Below are 20,135 nucleotides of genomic sequence, written 5' to 3'. Positions count from 1 at the left end.
TGATCAAAAATAAAATAAAATAAAATAAATCTAAATCCAAATCCAAATCCAAATCCAAAATCTGCCAAACTTATATTTGTAATTATGGAATAACAAATTAAACACTTGAATGAGGTGGCCTGATATTCAAATTTTGTAAAGCGATAGCTTCATTCACAGGACTTGGTTTGGAATTGTTGGAATTATCATCAATTGGATTCAAAGCATTACTTTTAAAAAGGCTATTATTTCTAGAAATTCTTATTGAATTTCTTTGTGTTGAAACAAAATTGGTTGTTTCAGTACTCAAAGTGTTGCTGGTTTTAATTGAATGCAAATTTTGACCTAAATTTGGACTCTCACTGAAGTCCAACTGGATATTATTATTATCATTATCGCGATTACTCAGCGAACTGTTATTATTGTCACGACTGCCATTAGGATTATTAGGATCAAGAACAAGATTGTTTGACGAATGTAATGGCAATATAGAACGTTTGCTTAAGTTAGACCGGCTTATTGCTTTTCTGTTATAGAAAAATAAACATATCATAAAGGCAATGAGAAATATAAAATATAGGGCAGTCAATTCAACCATGTTGAATATCAAGGTTGTATTGAAGGAATTGGATTCCTCACTGATCACACCCATTTTCAATCTGCGACAAGTATTGGTTTGCCAACAGTGTGATAAGAAACAAGCAGATGGGCGAGTATTGTATCTGACTATGCCTGTTTATAACTATTTTCCACTGGTTATAAGTGGTTTCTTCTATTTGCTTTGATTATATCAACTTTCGAACAGGTAAATCACAAATATCCAAACAATGAAACAGCGAAACTGTCACTGAAACAGTCGGCTGTGCTGTTTCCGGAAAAAACAATTTACACGAAGACAGAACGAAAAAGATACGTAAGTACCGAGCATTTGCGAAACTTTACGTCATACGGATTCGACAACGGATCAAAACATCGAGCACCGTATTCTCCACGTGATACATATTTTATTTTTGTGCCCAAAAGGGTATTTCTGGGTTGAACCAAACCTGAAAGAAATGAGCTGAAGAATAGAGATTTATGATTACGCAGAGAAACTATTATGTTTGTTCTTGAGACTTTTCGATAGGATATGACAAAGTTACAGGAGAAGGAATACGAGGATGACTTCAACAGAATTGTTGAATTTAGAGATCAAATGCTTATCATCGCTTCCAAATCGCGAAATGCTACCACCTTGAATCGCTATAATAAACTTGTAGATGATAAGTTGATATTTCAAAATTGGCTAAATTTGGAAAATTTGGAAGGTCCAGATCTGCCCAAGCCAAACAGTGTCAAAGACAATAGTTATGAACCTACTAACGCTATAGATGTCTTAGATACTGTAGACACTATAGACACTGTTGGTAATGCAGATACTATAGATGCAGCTACTAAAGGCAACACCACTTTAAATATTGTGGAATCAGTTGAAAACACAGAAAAGAATTCATTTCAAAAAGAGGCTAATACTAATATATATAATCATGCAGAGGCTTCGAATATTCAAAGTATTCCTGTAATCCAGCTGCAAAAGTCATTTCAAAATCAGAATCAGAATCAGAATCAAAATCAAAATCAAAATCAAAATCAGATTTCTTTTTTTTCTCACTTTCAAAATCACAATCAAAGCCAAAATCAAAATTATTACTCCAACATTCCATTTGTACCTAAAACCAATAAATCCTCTTTGAATGTTGATTCTCTTATGCCTTCCAATAATTTTTTCAACACCGATAATTTTTCACTGATAAAATCTAGCAATTCTGGTTATTTACCACCTTCTAGCCATCAAATTAATCACTTCAATCATTTAAAACAGATAAATCAGGTCAAACAAGTGAATCAAGTGAATCAAGTGAATCAAGTGAATAAAAACTATGGGCTTTTTCAAAATTATAATCAACTTCTCACTTTTCCATTTATATCATCAAAAATAAATAAAAAAAAAAAAAAAAAAAAGAAAGTCAAAAATTTACAACAAACAGACAATAATTCAATTGATTTGCAATCAAGTTTGTTGCAAAATCCCAATTTTTTTTTTGATATTAATACCAATCCTCAAATTTCTTTGAACGATCAAATCTTTTTAAATCAACAAAACCAGAATCAAAATCAATTTCAATTTCAAGAACAAAACCATAATCAAAATCAAAATCATAACCAAAATCATAATCAATTTAATAATCCCATTAATCTATATAACGTATATAACACTAATGGTAGTATAAATCAAAAACAATCAACTACCAAATTTGATGATCATTTTGATCTAGATTATTGACTGTTATTTATTTGATTTCATTTATTTTTTTATATACTCTTTTAATTTGTGTTTTTCATCTTTACGAATACATGTGTAATATTAATCTATTTGGATCTATTGTATTATAATTTATGAACAAATAACGAAAAAAAAATAAAAAAAAAATAATTACAGCTATATATCAGCCAAAAATTTACAGTATATATTACATATAGCACAATTTAATAGTTGCTAAAAACAAATCTATTTAAAAATTCTTGTAGTAAAATTTTTTTGTCCTCTTGTCTTTATATGCTTCAGATAGATAATATTCCGCTTTATTAACATCTCCAGTTATTTGACTATTGATTAAATTCATATCACCTAAATCTAATTTATCGCCCAGAGTTAATGAATCAATGACTTTTGATCTTGGTTGATAACTATATTTGGACAAATCAACTTTTTTAAATGTCTTTTTCAAATATGAATCTTTTATTTTCAATAATTGTTCAATATCAATCGACTCTCCTTCAGGCACTGGTTCCGAATTAGAGGGTGTGATGCAATCAAGATTAACCTCTTTTCTTAAAACTTTATCAATATCAATTGCAGAGAAAAATGCACAAGATTGAGGTATATTGTCAATTCCAATTTGTTGACAAAATAATGCTCTCGTCCAGATGTTACTTATTTGCAATGCCATCGCAACCCTATATTTATCTTGTTCTTCAACTAAATATCTAACTTCATCATGAATTGTTAGTGATAACCTTGCTTTCAAATTATACACATCAATAAGATATTTCATTGAGGATATCAATAAATGTAAATAATCAACTCCAGATGATTGAATAGCCCAATTAATTCGTGATGGCAAAAACAACATTTTTTTTAAATTAGATTTCATTAAGGCTTGGGTGATCCCTGCTCCCAACACAGGAGTCCTTGGAGATTCTTGCTCTGCTATGTTTTCTAATCTATTAAACAAAACTGATTCTGATCCACCAATCCATAATTTTTTGTTTGGTAAAAGGTTTTTTAAACCTCTTTTAACTACTGAACCTTTAGTTTCAGAGAATAATTTTTCGCAAGTATTTCTGCATTCATCATCTGATAAACTTGGGTTGAACTGCTTTAATAGTGTCATGGTAAACCTTAGCCCGGCTCCATAAATTCTACCATAATTGAAAACTTTAGCTTCATTTCTAGAAATTCCTAATATTTTTGCAGTTTTAGAATGAAGATCAGTTCCATTGCTTTTAGTACCTTCCAAAGTCATCCATCCGATTGGGGTAGCTCCATGTAAATTAAATACAGAGTCTCCAAGCAAACTTGCAATCCATAACTCTTCAGAATCAACATCTGCACCCACAAAACAATAACCAGATGGTGCTTGAATTCTTGATTTCAACTCTGAACCAATTCTTGTTTTTTTGGCGTTTGATGCAGTTAACCAAGTGTTTTCAACTGCTCTTCTAGTAATGGTTCCCATTGTTTGAAGCATGGGTATTATAATACCTATTTTATCGTCATCGTTGTTATTATCAGTTATGCTTTTGGCCTCAGTTTCAACTTCACTGTTATCAATATTAACAACAAAGTCATTTGTATGCTCATAATGAGATCCCAAATTGGTAGCGTTAGAATGCAAGGAAACATCGTTTTTGTTTTGATTTTCGTTCTGGTAAACTACAAATTGATTCATGATTCTACTTCTTGATGATACCCAATAACTTGAGCTGACGTTTAACTCGAGTGCTTCTTTTGCGTATTCAAATTCACTTGTTAATATTCCCTTTTCAAAGCTTTTCAAGAAACTTTTTGAAGTCATGCTTGTTACTCTTTTATCTGGACCACCTTCATGAGGAACTTTGAAATAAACAAAACCAGGCTCGTTTAAAACTTCAAATGTTTCATAAGTTGGATCAATTTCAATATGCAAGTAATTTCTAGAAATCAAGTCTTTTGCAGATGATTCAGGAGCTTTGAATAACCATCCATATTCTTCTGTCCATGCTAAAGGATAACCTTCCCATTTCAACTTGAGCAAAAATGGAATTATTCTTGTTTTAATTGTTAGACAAATGGGTGAGGTTGCAGAAGAAAATAATTTCCTATACCATTCAGGATATCCAGGAAACTTTTGATTTTTATAGATTTCACCATTTTTTTTATATTTAATTTCTTTAATAGTCCAATCTAGTTGTTTTAACCAAGGATCATTATTATAAATTTCTGGTTTATCCTTTAGGGACTCAGCTAGATTTGTAGCATTTTCATGTAAAATGGTTTCAATTCTATTTTTATTTTTTCTGTACAAAGACTCTGAGCTTTGAATGTAGTTTTCCCAGACGTTCTTTTTAGTTGGTAAAAAGCATTGGCCCAATTGGCCCAAAGCACCGAAAGAAATTGGATGGGGACAAATATCTAGAAACTGAGGAAAAACTTTTTTATAGACTTGGAAAGTGGTCAAGACATCGTTGGCACAATAGTTGATTAATTTTTGCAAATTTCCGGTAATGTCAGTTTTTTCAGTTGTTTTAAAGTAATCTCTATCAGCTTTATTTACGTCAATGTTGCAATGTAGCTTGGCAACTTGAGCTAGAGAGTTTGGAGAAGAGAATTCTACCCATGGGTTATCTTTATCATTAACTCCTTGGAAATTATCGTCTTCAAAGATGACACCTTGGGAGGAGCATAAATCTGAAAATAGCTGTAGTTCGCTTGAATTGTTTGAGGATTGGGATAATTGCAGTTTTTTTTTCTCTAGTTCTTCTAGTTTTGATTTTTTTGAATTGATCCAAATTGGTCTTTGTCTTGAGCATATTCCACTAGTAGCAACATGAAGTGACATTGTATCTAAGAAAAAGGTATTTGATGGGTTAATGTCATATTCCTCTTTAATTCTTGCACGATCGTAGGAAACATTGTGGCCAATGATTAATTTTTTCAAGTAAGGGTCGTTTGTGTTCATTGGGATCAAGTGGTTGTTCTCTGAGGATTCGTTTGTCAAATAGGGAGACAACCAACAGTACCAAGCGTCGGATGATAAAGCAGTGGCCATTACAGGATAGCTGGATAGTTTGTGCATGACTTCAACATCGAAGATTAGGGTGTCTTCTAGAGGATAGGGAACACTTTCTGGGTTATCTAGAGTATCATTTGTATATCTGTACCAACCCGATTTGAGGAGCCAATTATTTGGCTTGAGTGGCAAAGAGAAGGGGGATTTGAGGGTGTCGTCAGGAGTGTAATTTAGAAAGGATTTGGCATTAGATAAATAAGGGTCAGAGATGTAGGAACCGATTCGAGAAAAGTGTTCATCTAGAGAATTACCAGCTAGTTTGGGTAGAGACAAATCGATTGGATTTGATAGCTGAGTTTTTTTATCTAGGAGGTCGTGTCTTTTTAGGTACATTTTGGATAGTTTAATTTTTTCGTTGAGAATTTGGTTTGAAAGGAAGTTTTTGTCATTATTGAAGGAGTTTTTTTTGGATGAGTTTTTTTTAAAGAGTTGGTTGTATAAGTTATCTGATAGGTATTGAATGCCTACTTGGTTGATGGTAGGTAATTGAGCGAACTTTGTGTTGTTTTGAGCATTGAAATCTTTTAGGATTGTTTTTTCATTTAGGCGGTTATTCTTTTTTAGTAGTTTGTTTTGAATTTCAATTTTGTGGTGGTTTAAAAGAGGGTTCTTGTTGATATCGAATTTCAAAGATGAGAAGTTATTGTTATTTGTGGTATCAATTTCGTTCAATTTGGAGAACTTGTATTTTTTATTGAATTGGTTTGTATTGTCGCAGTTAGCAAAGATGTCGTTATTATCACCATTATAATAATTATTATTATTATTATTATTATTATTATTATTATTATTATTGAGGTGATTTAGAGAATCGAAATGAGAGATACTATTGAGGGAGTTAAGGTTGTTGATTGGGATATTTTGATGAGAAATTGGATTTTGTTTGAAATAAGAGGTATATTTTGAGTTTGGATTAATTATTGGCGGTATGCTGACTTGGATTGGGGTCAAGGAGGATTTATTGATGATGGTGTTGATATTTGGTTTATTTTTGTTAAAGCCTTTTGATTTTTTGTCATAGTTTTTACTAGTGTTGGTGTTTGTGATGCTAGACTTGATTTTATTTTTGTTGTTGGTCGTATTGAAATCATCAACAGTAGGATAGCCTTTAGTATTTAGTAAATCGGGGGCACTTTTTGATAGAGAAGGCTTTAAGCGAACCGGCGAAATGTGGTTATCGGACAGAGGATCAAGAATAAAGTCATGGTCATTGTCGAGAACAGTGTCGTCTATTGGAATAGGATTTGAATCAAAGTCCTGAAAGAACTTGTTTAGATTCTGAGACAAGAGATGGTTTCTTGGATGAAAGTATCTTTTGTAAGTGGTAAAATTGTGCAAGGTAGTGAGGGAGAGTCTCTTATGAAAAGAGAACATTTTGAGGGTGTTAGAGTTAGAGCATTTGGAGAAATAGTTAGTGGTGTTAAATTTAGACAGTATCATTTCATTATTATTGCAATATTAATCTGTGAATCGTTTGTCTTTTCTTCTGTTTATAATGTTTTTCAGATCCAATTCCTTTGTCAAAAATTTAAAGAAAAATTCAAGACATTCAAAAAAAAAAAGGAAAAAAAGAAGTGACTTGGTGAAAGGATCAAGACCAGCAATGCGGATGTATACGTATGTATCACGTGACAAATTGATCTAGGTCTTTCTGTAGACACACGTTTTCACACGCTGGCGTCTGCACCAGAGCGCTCCAGAACGAGGTTTGAGACAGAATAAGCTTTTTCTGCACCAAGGAGGCTGTAGCGCAGACCGAATTCTGGATTGGGACAAGCAAATAGCCTCTTTTAATATGAAGCGTAGCAGACAAAAGTGTGGGAGAGAGCGGAGGAAGAGTGTGCTGGTGTTGTGGAGATGCCAGACCATCCCAAGCAGCATGAAAAACAAGAGCAGAGAGTGAGGAAGAAGAGGCTACCGAAAAACATGCTCCGGCAACACAGCGCAGGCCCAGCGCAGAACCAGCGCCAGAGTCAGGCATAAGCCCTGCAGCTGTTGTACCGGGACGGGCACAGCTGCTAATAATAGTGTGCAGCGCGGTGCGCTCCCGATAAGACAGTTCATCTGCAGAGTGTGCGCTTACTGGCGTCTTCACGCAGCACACCGCGCCAGGCCCGCGCGGCGACCCTCTGCTGTGGGAGTATAAATTCCAGCGAGCTCGCTCCAGCTGTCTTCAACTCGACCATCCCCTGCTGTGCATCCTCTGCTGCCGCTGCTTCTCGTCTCTCCAACGCCTGTGCTTCTTGTCTTTCTTCTGCTGCTCGCTAGTCTCGCTTCCTCTGCGTTTTTTGTGCTTTTCCCTCCGGCGGCATCCAATTCTATCTTTCACTCAGAATTTGTGCTTTGGGAACCACCTCTCTCGCCAAATCCTTCTTGCTTGCTTTGCTTCCTCATCTCCTTTCCTGCACTTTCTTCATTTACTTCTCCTGGCCCCCCTGCTTTTGCGCTTTTTGTTATATGCTTGTTTCGTCCTGATTTTCCTTCTACTCATTTTCCAAAATGCATCCCTATAGACAAAATTTGCCTGCTAATAGTCACAATTTTCATCCTAACCAAATTCACGACAACTATCCCAATGACCAATCGTATCCTTCCCAAAATCAACAGACCCAAAAAATTCTGTCTCCTTATCAACAACTAAGACCTCAAAATCAAAACCAGAATCAATTTTACACCCAAAACCAAAATTCAAATCCTAATCAAAGCCCCAAACCAAATCAAAACCCAAATCAAAATCAAAATCAAAATCAAAATCAAAATCAAAATAATTTTTCAATAAGACTACCACATCAACAAACATACCCATTTCCATCATCTCAACAACCTTATAACAATAACAAAAACAGTATCAACAAAAACAACACTAATGGTAATAATGGTAATAATGGTAATAATGGTAATAATACTAATAATACTAATAACAGTAATAACAGTAATAATATTCAACTATACAATAACAAAAAATCTTCTTTGCCCCAACATCCTCCACCTCAGCAACAATACCCACCTTCAAATTCTCCCAACTCTTTAAAACATCCAATTCCAATTCCAAACCAAACCTCAAACCCAAACTCTTCCAATTCTTCTGAAAGATTCTACTCTCCCACCAACTCTAACTTTCCTTCTTCTATAAACACTTCTCAAAATAACCAAAATTACAACAATTACAACAATTACAACAATTACAACAATTACAATAACCAAAATAACCAAAATGCGCCTCCAAAAACACCAGACGCTTTTTCTTTCCAAACTGTTGACAAATCTCCTAGTTTTCCTCCTTTAAACTCCACAAACAATAACAATAACAACAGCACCAGCACCAGCAATAAAAACACCAACAGCAGCAACAACAACAGCAACAGCAACTCATCTCCCTACTATAATATCAACAATCCTTATCTTTCAAACAACAACTCTAATCCCATCCCTAACCGTAACATTAACTCCAATCCACCCTCTAATGCTAATACCCCAATAACCTCTTCTTTCAATCAAAACATCACTTCTGTCAGCTCCAACACTGCCAATTTCTACGACTCAATCGATTTCGATAACAACACTTCTGCCAAAAATATCCCCCAATTCAAAGAAGAAAAAGTAAATGATATCCAACCACAGGTTTTATTCTCTGCTGATCCTTATTCTCAATCTGCCTCTCCCATCCCTTCTCCAATACAACAAAATATCCCTAAACCTCCTGTAAAACCCTTTTCTCCACAGCAAACTGGCTCTTCCAACTCAGCATCCTCCTCTACTTCCGCTCTTAATAGAGAAATTAATAACGTAACAAACAACTTCAATAACTTATCTCTATCAAACTTAACTCAACAGCAGCAACAACAACTCAATTCAAACACTGGTGACTCTCCTCTCGCTTTACCAAAACCACCTACAAATCTACAAGCCCCAAGTATCTACTCTAACACTAGAAACTCCCACTATGAAAGAGCTGACTCTCCTCCTTTTACTTTATTCAATGCTGGCGGTGTCTCCGAATACTCTCACTCAGTGTACAATCAATTGGTTGGTGATAACGCTTCTCTACTACCAAGAATTAAAACTATAGACTTGTATAGAAAAAACGCAAAGAAATCAAACGACCCTGGTGTTTTATTCCAATTTGCTCAATATCTTCTACAAACTGCCTTAATGATTGATCCAAATGAATCGGCCATCTCAGCAAACAACTTATCCCAAATCCCAAGCACCTCAAACAATAATTCCACTTCCAATAACAATCAAAGCAATCATAATTTGACTGGAAATACTGTTCAAAGCACTAACCAATCCAGTAACCTAAATGTTTCAACTAATAACAATGGTCTAAGCCTGTCCCCATCTTTTGTGGATTTATCTCGTATTCCAAGCAACACCAACCTTACAAATTTATCTGGTACCGATATCGATAATCCAAATAGCAACCTAAACTCATTGCCAAATTCAAATTCAAATTCAAACACAAATTTAAATACTCCTAAATTCTCGCAAAATTTATCCGTCTATTCAAATAATACCTCAAACCGTTCTAATCTAAACGTAACTGCAAATGCAAACGCAAATGCCTCACTCAACCGTCAACAACTCTTAAAAGAAGCTGTACATTACTTGAAAAAATTGTCCGACAAAGGTTATTCAGAAGCACAATACTTGTTGGGCGATGCTTATTCTTCTGGCGCTTTGGGTAAAACCGACAATAATAAAGCTTTTGTTTTATTTTTAGCTGCTGCCAAACATGGTCATATTGAAAGTGCTTATCGTACTTCCTATTGTTATGAAGAAGGTTTGGGTGTCTCTAGAGATGCTAGAAAATCCATCAAATTTTTAACTGCTGCTGCTGCTAAAAATCATCCTTCTGCAATGCTTAAATTAGGTATCTATTCCTATTACACAAGAATGGGCTTAAGTGATAACATTAATACCAAGAAAATGGGTATCAAATGGCTAACAATCGCTGCCACCAAAGCAACAGAGCTAACTTGTGCAGCTCCATATGAATTGGGTAGGATCTACGAAACTGGTTTTAAAGATATTGTCATTAGCGACAGAAGATATGCCTATGAACTATATACACAAGCTGCTAGTTTAGGTCATATTCCATCAGCAGCTAAATTAGGAAAGATTTACGAATTTGGTACTGATATTGGTATACCTGCAGATTCTAATTTGTCTATTCACTACTACACTCAAGCAGCTCTCGGAGGTGATTTGGAATCAATGCTAAGTATGTGTGCTTGGTATCTTATTGGTGCTGAGCCTTACTTACCAAAAGATCAAAATGAAGCGTTTGCTTGGGCTTTAAGAGCTGCTAATGGAGGTTTACCAAAGGCTCAATTTGCAATTGGGCATTTTTACGAAAAGGGCATTGGATGTGAAGTCAATCTAGCGGAAAGCAAAAAATGGATAAACGAGGCTGCCAAAGGGGGTGATGCAAGAGCGATTGCAAAGTTGGGTGGTAAAGCTCCAAAACCTGATAAAGATGAAAAATGTATTATTATGTGATAGCCACGACAACAAAAATAATGACACTAACACAATAACAACAATAGCATGAAAACCATAACAGTTTCCATTATATTATTACAAATTAATAACATTAATGATTTTAAGCAAATTTTTTCTTTCTTCTTTATAATCTTCTAATACTAGCCATTTGAATTCGACAATGGTGTCATTTGACATACAAAATATCAGCAATTAAAACAACGGCAAAAAAAACTAATTCAAAAAAAAAAAAAATAAAAAAATATGCAGTTGTTTTACTATTTAGTTTCTGTATCAGTTTTTGGTTTTTTTTTCCATATTTTCCAGTTAATTTTTCTAATGTTTTATATATTTTTGTTTTTCTCCAGTGAGTTCATCAAATGACTATTTCAGCATTTTTTCTTTTCTCTTTTCTTCCTTTGTCTTTACTTTATTCATAAAACAAAATCAATTTAATATCTTTTGCTGTCGCTTGGCACACTGTCGAGCTTGCCACTTGTAGTCTGCAGTTGATCAAAGCAGAGTGAGACTGAGTAAAAGTGAATAACAGTGAGTAAAACTGAGTAAATTTGAGTAAATTTGAGAAAAGGATTGAAAGGAGAGGATTCGACAACGAAATCGCCTCTTTAGAAATAAACTTCAGTTTGAGATAGGGAGAAGGCCCAAGTGTGTATTGTTCACTGCAGAAGAGAGTTCAGAAGGGAATCCAGAGAAGAATTCAAGGACTGAAGAATGGAGGGCATTTGTTGTCATTTGTTGTCATTTGTTGTCATTTGTTGTCATTTGTTGTCATTTGTTGTCATTTGTTGTCATTTGTTGTTGAAAACAGACAATTGTGGAATAGAGGCAGTTAAGTGGAATTTGCATGGGATATTTGGTAACTCGTAGTGGTCATTGGGAAATATCTGGCAAAAAGGCGAAAACACCTCTCAAAAAGTCCAAAGAGTTCAAAGAGTTCAAAGAGTGTACAACCGAATATTTTTTGTGTGTAATTGGAGATATATTTTAAGAGGGCCTTTGATAATAAGAATAACGTTTGAAGATGGAAAGTATGGCAAAGATTATGAGGGTGCAAAGAAAGATTTTACAATCGTAGATTGCAGATTATTATTTGAGAGTAAAGTATAAATTATAGGTGTAAAATATGAGTATATAATATGAGTATATAATATATGGGAAAGGGTGAAATGAAGTTATGAAACCCGAAGAATTGAGTGTCGTCAAGTAGCGGAGTAGAAAACAAGATAGAGATGGAGATAAAGAAGAGAGAGATGAGGATGTAAGTAAATAAAGATGATCGAAAGATTGAGATGCGAATAAGTATACAACTAAAAGAAATTAAAAAGATGAGCGAAAAAAAGAAAGAAAGAAAGAAAGAAAGAAAGAAAGAAAATTGGTCAAAGTAAAATACAGAATGAGTTTATTTTTTTATTAAATTAAAGCATTTGAACAGACACTGAGCAATAGACCATCGACTTGAATGTTGTTTTGGTAATCATAGTTGAGATTAATATTGTTATTGACAAATTTTACCATTTGGTTTGAATATTGCAAGTTCCATTTACCAAGATAGATCCATTTTTTCTTGTTGAATTTTCTGATTAATTTTTTGTTGTTTGAGTTGGAAAGATTGTTGTTGAGATTTGAGAGCAAGTAGTTATTAAGTTGGAATTTGTTTGAAGGAATGAGGTCCATATAGTTTATATAATCTGACAATTGGAAGTTGAAGATATTATCTGAGATTATTACTGAGTTTTTATTGATTAGACCTAGGGATTCGACTATTTTGAATGAGTTTAGAGATAGTGAGGAATTTGATATTGAATTGGTGTTGGTGATTGGGTTGAGATCATTATCAGGGAAATTGGGGGCGAAAATGTTGTTATCGTTGTTATAGCAGTTTGATTCAAAGTTGATTAGATCTAAATTTGAATATTCGTTATTCAAGTAAAGCAAATTTATATTTGAGAACTTGAGAGTGTTGAGTAGATAAGACAACGAGTCATAAATGGAGGAATGGTTTAAGAAAATGAAGTTTTTGGGCAAATCTTGAAGTGGATAGACGAGATTAATCAAGGACTGGGAGAGTTTGAAGTAATAGTCATTTGGTTCGATGGTAATGAAGTAGAAATTGTTGAATAGACTTGAATTGTTGAATTTCAAAAACAAGAATATGAAGAAAATGGTATTGTAGCCTATATTTGAGTTCAATTCAACAAATAGCTTTTTCTGGCTTTGATTGATGTTGTGTGAAAAGAAGTTTTTCACGAAATAGTTTTCTAAAAAGGAGTATTTCTGGTCAATTAGAGATTTCAAGTTATTTTTCTGGTTTTTGATTGAATCCAAGTAGTTCAACAAAGACATGGGATTGTCTTTAAAGGGATTTTGGTTGACAAAGTTAGAGTTGTTGATTATTTGAGTGGAGATGTCATTTAAATAGTTTGGGTTAATGAAAGAGGAGTCCTCTTCAAAGGATAATAAAGAATTTGAGCTGTGATTTGATTGAGAGTATAGATTGAAAGAATTTGATTCAACTAAAGACATTTTTGCATATGTTTAACCAACAAAGAATAGTCAGAGAGAGTTTTGTACAAGTATAAATATAAGGAATGTTGTATTATATTATATTATATTATGTTATATTTTATTACAGAAAATAAAAAAATGAAAAAAATTAAAAAAAATAGAAGAAAAAATTCAGTATTTATAGTACAGTCATTTATAAAAATAACCAACTCCTTCAGAGCCCAGCAGCAGAGAAGAAGACAGAACATAAGTCCATAGAATGAGTTTGCTGACTGAATTTTATAAACTTGTAGTGAACTTATAAACCTATATTAAACTTGTAAACTTGCAAACCTCTTTATGTCTTGCTCTTTATGTCCCACTTTTAACGCTACTTTAACGCTATTTTAACGTTATAATCACACCTCCGCTGAGCAGACTGCTCACGTGGTGCTATTCGCCTACCGATCCCCGACTGCGGGGCACCGCAGACACAGAGGGCCCTTCCGCTTTGGGCGGGTGTGCTGCTCGTGGTGCTTCTGGTGCTCAGCAGAAAAGAGTGAGCAACGTTTCCACAATCAGCCGGAGCTCGTCTTTCGAGATCTGCTTTTTGTTGCGGATGGCAAACCCCGTGGATTTGTACGTCTGGTGGTAGATCTTCTGGAACTCCTGCTCGTTGGTTTTCTTGCTGATGTTTCGGATCCTGAGGCCTAGCAATATAATTCGCTGGATATCCACCTTCAACTTTTCAACATCAGCACCAGCGTTGTTTTCCTTGTGGTTTTTGGCATCTTGATTCTTATCATTAACAATAATGTCTCTGCTATTGTCGTTATCATCATTATCAGTGTCGTCGATGAACGAACTGTTAGCATTGAACTGTAAATATGATGGGAGTCTCCTTCTTTTGATGAATTTATCCAATATGTTGATATTTTGCTTATTCATAGAGCTTTGGCGGATTAGGAGATTATCCCTGCTAATCTGATCCCAATACTTGTCTTTATTATCTTGGTTACCAAGACTGTTGTGATCTAATACTATCCCATCGACAAACTGGTTGTTCATCGACTTATTCAAGTAGTTGGTGTTAGTTTTTTGGAGATTTATTAGCAATTTCCCAACGTCTGGGTTTAACTTTAACGGGATGAGTTTAATAATAACATTCTGGTTGTTATCGTCATTGGTTGATACATCAATGTAAATTAGAAATAGATCCCCACTGTTCTGTAATTTGACCAATAGCCCAAATTCAACGTCGTAATTGACAAGAAACTCCCTGAAAAACTCGCTCGAAGTTGGATCGTTAGAATATATCTGGTACGAAAATGAGCTTTTATTGTCAACAACAAACACAGGGCATATATCCTCCAACCTGATAATCGCCAAAAATCGCCATTTGAACTCTTTGCTGTTGATCAAAACGCTATCGGTGCTGTTGTCAATGGGAGGACTGGTGCCAAATATCTGCAAGTCCCGAAGCACACCATACTGCTGCTGCTCCAGCTGGAATTTCGGATCAAACACCAAGCTGTAGCTCTGCACGTAGTTCAAGCTTTTCATTTCTCATTCTCCATTCTCTACTTTGCACTTTCATTCTGTGTTTATTCTTCATTCTCTTGTTTAACCCCAGCGTTTTGGTTGTATCCAACTCCTTGGTTCGGGCCCACTATTGCGGTTCTCTTCTCCGTTGTTCTCCATTACCATTACCCGTACTGTTCGCCAGTTCTTGACCGACTGTTCGTGTTCGTCAGGGTCCGTCTCTTCGTCTTTTTTCTATGCTGTCCTTGCTTCTTCTGCTTCTTCTTCCTCTGCTTTCTCTGCTGATTCTTCTTCTACTTCTTCTCCTTCCCATATCCTCGCTTCTTCTGCTTCCTGTGCTTCTTCTGCTGCTGCCTCTTGTATTTTCCACCACTCCATTCCAGAGCCTTTCTTCATACCTGTTTCCCTCCTCTTTTTATCTTCCACTTTCAACCTCCACCATATCCCATATCCTATATTTCATTATATTATATTATACTATATCTTTTCTGCTATTTCATACTTATAATCATAACCACAACCACAACCACAACCTCCTAAAGCTTCTTTTTCTCCGGTTTTTATCCTTATTTCCCCCTCCTTAGATCTACCACATTTTCTATCCTGTTTTTGTTTCCCTTTTGCTTATCTTATTATTACTATTCCCTTTTTTTATCTTCTTCTTCTTCTTTTTCTTTTTTTTTCTTTCAAAATGGAAAAATCAAAATTATATTTATTAACTAAAGAGGAGTTATTACTCAATCCTTCAAGTATCAAATTAATTGATCTAAAATTAACTTCCATTCCAATTGAAATCATCGATCTCCTTAAGGATTCATGTGAATCCTTATCTTTAAGATCAAATTTCCTAAATTCTTTACCCAACTTTTTTAACATCTTATATCAACTCAGATATTTAGATCTAAATTTCAATAACTTTGAATTCTTTCCAAAGATCCTAACCAATTGTAAAAATTTAGAAATCCTAGAAATTAATAACAACTTTTTATCCTCCTTACCAAATGAAATCGGTTACTTGAAAAATTTAAAAGTCCTCTTACTATCAAATAATAATTTCAAACTAATCCCTCTTCAAATTTTACAAATGAATCATCTAAAAGTATTCAACATCGATGGCAACCCACTTATAAAACCTTGCTTAGCTGTGGTTAATCACATTAACAAATTAATCATTGAAAACAGTTCTAATAACCAATTTGATCCCAATGATAATATTATCAGCAAAAACAATAATAATATCAATAACATTAATATTAATAATACAAATAACAATAATAATAATCCAAATATATTAAATCGATTGAATTTTAAAGATGAAGATTACAAACTAATGTATATCAGTGAAATCAAAAGATTTCTATCTTCAAAAAAAGAGTTTTTAATTGAGCAATCAAAATTATTAAACAATGAAAATTTAAATAACAATGATAATATTAATGATAATAATCTTAATGATTCTTTAATCACTAATAACAACACTTCCTCTAATAACAATAGTAAAAGTTTGAACATGAATTTAGTAAACTTAAAATCTTTCTCTCTAAATGACTACAACCAAAATAAACTAAATTTGCCCATCTCAACTCCAATAACAACAACTTCAAACCCTTCCTCCAACTTGAAAAACCTTGACAATGTCCTAACAAATTCTCATTTCCCGGATTTGGAAAGATCAAAATCAGTTTCAGAGTCCTTTTTAACTCAAAAATCTGCTAAAAGAATGGGCTTTATCTTGAAAAGAAATTTACCATCAAATAACCAATCAATTATCAAAAATGATAACGAGAAAAACACCGACAATGAAAAATCAATTCAACTTTCAAATAACAATACAAATAATGGAATCAACACAAACACTAACAATATTACCAATAATAGCAATGATATTACTCTCCCAAAACAACCTTCCAATAATTTCGATAGCTTTATTCAAGAAACTTTTCACAAACATATAAACTCAAATTCAATTCCAAATTTTAATAACAGCTTCACTTCAACACAACTCCCTCCACCAAATAAACCTCCACCGCCTCCTCCAGCAAAGGACATTCCCAATAGCGATTCTTCTATTTCAAAACGATTAAGATCAAACACGATTACAAAAAACTCACCAAATCTATCAAATTCCAAAAACAATCCTCCTTTACCAAATTGGACTTTTTCTGATCAATATCAATATCAATCCCAATATCAATCCCTACCCCAACCCCAATCTCAACCACAACTACATCTTCAAACACATTCTCAAAATTCTTCTCAATCACAATTACCTCTATATTTACCATCTCAATATCAAAACCATTCATATTCTCATTCTCATTCTCATTCTCAATACCCATCCCAATATCAATATCAATCCCAATCCCAATCGCAATCCCAGTCTCAATCCCAATTTCAACCTCAATATCAACCTCAATTCCAAAACTTTCAACCAAATGGTACCGATCTGCAGGATACACTAGGTCAAAATGATTCTAATATTAAATCTGCTGTTTACTTTAAAAGATTGTCCACTTTACCTTTAACTAAGCCAAAACTCACTTTCCAGGGTGATAAACTTCATAACAGTCCTAAAAATACTATTAATAATAATAACAATAATATTAACAATAATATTAACATTAGAAATGATAATCTTGGTAATATTTCTTATTCGAATGGTGTTACTGCTAACAACACAACTAGTAACTATATCTCTGACAGTAATGCCGCCAACAATATTAGCAAAATCAATATTGGTGCTAACTCTAGTACAAACAAAGTTAATAACATTAATAATGCTATAACAAACCTTAACTTGTCCTCAGGATTAACAAATAATAGCAATAACAATAGTAGTACTAACCTCAAATCGGATGAAAATTTTTCTTCGCAAATTAATATTCAAAATCTTATTAATCCAAATTCTATTAACTCCAATAAGGATACAGATCGTTCTCATTCTCGAGAAACTTCCTTACTGTCTCACTCCTTTGCCAACAATAGTGCCCAAAAACTAACCTACCCTTCTAGTTTAAAAAACTCTTCTGTTAATCTTTCCAAAATGAACATAGTATCTGATTCATTAAAAATAACAACAGGTAACTCCAACAGTTTGACTTCAAATGCCAATTCTAACACCAGTAACCATGGGACAATCTCAAAAAACAGGATAAACAGTTTTAACAACGAGAACAATTGCTCACATGAAGAGATAGACACCTTAATGAAATACAAAATTCTAGAACTTGCCAGAAAACTACTTTTTGCCGTTAGTGAAATTCACTCAACAGTAGTCCGTTTTATTTTTTTGTCTAACGTTTCTAGCACTCATAAAAAGTTACATTTTAGGATGCAGTCTTATTTAAAAGCAGGAAAAAATCAATTAGATTTAGTGGTTGAAATTTTAGAGAAAATTGAAGATTACACTAATGGAAATGGTAACACTATTGATGGGACTAATAATGATAATTCAGACAGTAATGATAATGATATTCTTTCTGCTGATTATAACACTACTGAGATGAACGAGCTGATTTATGAGTTATTGCAATGTGTAATCACCTTATTAAATGTTTTTGGGAAAATTCACATTCTTTTTTTTGATAATATCAAAATTTTAACCGAAAAAACGGATGATAGTTTTATTCGAATGTTATTATTGTCGATATTTGGTTCATATAATGAATTGTTTAATGCGTGGATGATTCTCTTTCCTGATGAAATCAGTTTAGCAAGTTCTTTTCAAAAAAACTTGGATGGTGGCTCGATTTCAACTTCAATTCCTCCCTACGTTCATAGCAACCTAATTTCTAATAATTCAGTGACAAATCTTTCAGCGTTGAATCAAAGTGTCAACTCAAATTCTGTTCAATCACCAGTTGTTATCGGAGGTGGACCAAGATCTATTCCTAGTACGTTGCATTTATCAACATTAAATTCACCTCTTCCCACTAATATAACTCAATTACCATCTTCAGCATTTCAAAGCTCAATTTCGTTGTCCACTACCAATTTACCATCTGTTGTGACAAGCGACAATGTAGAACAAGTTGATGAACAGCTATACAGACATACTATAAGAGCCATTGAGATGACAGAAGTATCATTAGAAATTATTGATTGTGCGATCCTTGAAAATGATCGAATGGAAGAAAATGAAATCAAAGACCAGAATCTGAAAATAAAACCTAATTTTGAAGAGTTAAAAGAGGCATGTTTTGCTTTGAAAAATATTATTGAAAAAATCAATACCGCTCTTCCATATATAACTTCTGGCAATGTTGAAAAACTAATTAATCAAAACACAAACAAAGACGCCAATGATTATTTTAATTTTAGATCAAATGCAGCTTTGCAACAAAGACACAACGAAAGATACCGTAAAATATTTCAGGAGGAGATCAATAACTATGTTAAACAAACCATCAAAGTGATGTCATTATTTGCTCATTCAATGGACGATTTGCCTTCAAACAAAGACTTTGATTTGAAGGCTAATTTTTCAAATTTAACTCGAATTGCTAAAGATTTAATTTATGTTTTAGAAAAATCTTCATATGCTTCAAAATTTAATAAGTTCAGAGACCCTCTTACGGGACTACTGGGGCTACCAGGAATCTCGTCTTTTGCTAATGAAGAGTATTCTTTGACTCCTATTTCAGGTATAGTACCAGGAGGAGGTTTGCCCAATATAAATTCTCAACCACAAACAACAATTATTACCACTCCATTATTGGCGGCTTTGGGACCAGCAGCTCAAGCAGTGTTGCCGAACAATTCCATGTCGAATAGCTCGCTATCAAATAATCCATTACCAAGATCTGGAAATCAGTAGAACTGAGTTTTTAGCAATTACGATATTGGAAAGTTTATTCAATGAAAAGTAGATGAATACGAAATATTAATAACTTTACTTCAATCAATTTATATTATCCCTATGATTTATTTCTAGTATGCTCATTCATTTCTACTAAGTTATTTATTTACTTATCTATTAATTTTTTAATTTTTAATTTTTGTTTGAATTTAGTTATTATATATATAGATATTATTTATTTATTTATTTATTTATTTATTTTTTTTTGAATAACAACCTTCACTTCTTGATATATTTTTAGTTTTATTGTTGTTCAAAATTGTTTTATAGAAAAAAAAATAGAGTTCTTTGAATAAAGTGGTATTTTTATTGATTTATTTTCGCATTAGATCTTCAGTAAATGTTGAAATAAGTTTAAAAATACCATATATTAGATGTTGATTGTAAAAAATAAA

General features: G+C 33.4%; 7 protein-coding genes across 7 annotated transcripts; 3 read left to right on the top strand and 4 right to left on the bottom strand.

Moving 5' to 3' along the window:
* Positions 1-43: 43 nt before the first annotated feature.
* Positions 44-759, bottom strand: ASCRUDRAFT_75364 (uncharacterized protein). The gene has a single exon (XM_020193033.1). It carries the CDS (start codon positions 629-631, stop codon positions 98-100), a length of 534 nt encoding a protein of 177 aa, XP_020047646.1. The 5' UTR covers positions 632-759; the 3' UTR covers positions 44-97.
* Positions 760-1,058: 299 nt separating this feature from the next.
* On the top strand, positions 1,059-2,368 carry ASCRUDRAFT_85631 (uncharacterized protein). The gene has a single exon (XM_020194904.1). The coding sequence runs from the start codon at positions 1,109-1,111 to the stop codon at positions 2,300-2,302; it is 1,194 nt and encodes a 397-aa protein (XP_020047645.1). The 5' UTR covers positions 1,059-1,108; the 3' UTR covers positions 2,303-2,368.
* Positions 2,369-2,397: 29 nt separating this feature from the next.
* On the bottom strand, positions 2,398-6,855 carry MIP1 (DNA-directed DNA polymerase gamma MIP1). The gene has a single exon (XM_020193032.1). It carries the CDS (start codon positions 6,723-6,725, stop codon positions 2,532-2,534), a length of 4,194 nt encoding a protein of 1,397 aa, XP_020047644.1. The 5' UTR covers positions 6,726-6,855; the 3' UTR covers positions 2,398-2,531.
* A 2,492-nt stretch (positions 6,856-9,347) lies between these two features.
* On the top strand, positions 9,348-10,853 carry ASCRUDRAFT_33912 (tetratricopeptide repeat protein; the record flags this gene model as incomplete). The annotated part of the gene is made up of 2 exons (XM_020190477.1): positions 9,348-9,747; positions 9,946-10,853. Coding segments are annotated over 2 exons (1,308 nt in total), but the record flags the coding sequence as incomplete, so codon positions are not given.
* A 1,413-nt stretch (positions 10,854-12,266) lies between these two features.
* Positions 12,267-13,379, bottom strand: ASCRUDRAFT_7582 (uncharacterized protein; the record flags this gene model as incomplete). Its single annotated transcript, XM_020193225.1, has 1 exon — positions 12,267-13,379. One exon carries the CDS (start codon positions 13,377-13,379, stop codon positions 12,267-12,269), a length of 1,113 nt encoding a protein of 370 aa, XP_020047642.1.
* Positions 13,380-13,886: 507 nt separating this feature from the next.
* ASCRUDRAFT_69843 (uncharacterized protein) lies at positions 13,887-14,903 on the bottom strand (the record flags this gene model as incomplete). Its single annotated transcript, XM_020191718.1, has 1 exon — positions 13,887-14,903. One exon carries the CDS (start codon positions 14,901-14,903, stop codon positions 13,887-13,889), a length of 1,017 nt encoding a protein of 338 aa, XP_020047641.1.
* A 523-nt stretch (positions 14,904-15,426) lies between these two features.
* ASCRUDRAFT_141296 (uncharacterized protein) lies at positions 15,427-19,966 on the top strand. The gene has a single exon (XM_020189172.1). The coding sequence runs from the start codon at positions 15,574-15,576 to the stop codon at positions 19,696-19,698; it is 4,125 nt and encodes a 1,374-aa protein (XP_020047640.1). The 5' UTR covers positions 15,427-15,573; the 3' UTR covers positions 19,699-19,966.
* Positions 19,967-20,135: the final 169 nt, after the last annotated feature.

Source organism: Ascoidea rubescens (assembly GCF_001661345.1).
Source record: "Ascoidea rubescens DSM 1968 unplaced genomic scaffold ASCRUscaffold_5, whole genome shotgun sequence".
Classification (NCBI taxonomy): Eukaryota; Fungi; Ascomycota; class Saccharomycetes; order Ascoideales; family Ascoideaceae; genus Ascoidea; species Ascoidea rubescens.
Note: the sequence above shows the minus strand (reverse complement) of the source record. Positions and strands in the feature narration are given on the sequence as shown.

What these genes read in the sequence shown, in the direction of transcription:
- MIP1 (XM_020193032.1), bottom strand. Translation starts at nt 6,725, where the DNA reads ATGTTCTCTTTTCATAAGAGACTCTCCCTCACTACCTTGCACAATTTT.
- ASCRUDRAFT_141296 (XM_020189172.1), top strand. Translation starts at nt 15,574, where the DNA reads ATGGAAAAATCAAAATTATATTTATTAACTAAAGAGGAGTTATTACTC.
- ASCRUDRAFT_85631 (XM_020194904.1), top strand. Translation starts at nt 1,109, where the DNA reads ATGACAAAGTTACAGGAGAAGGAATACGAGGATGACTTCAACAGAATT.
- ASCRUDRAFT_75364 (XM_020193033.1), bottom strand. Translation starts at nt 631, where the DNA reads ATGGGTGTGATCAGTGAGGAATCCAATTCCTTCAATACAACCTTGATA.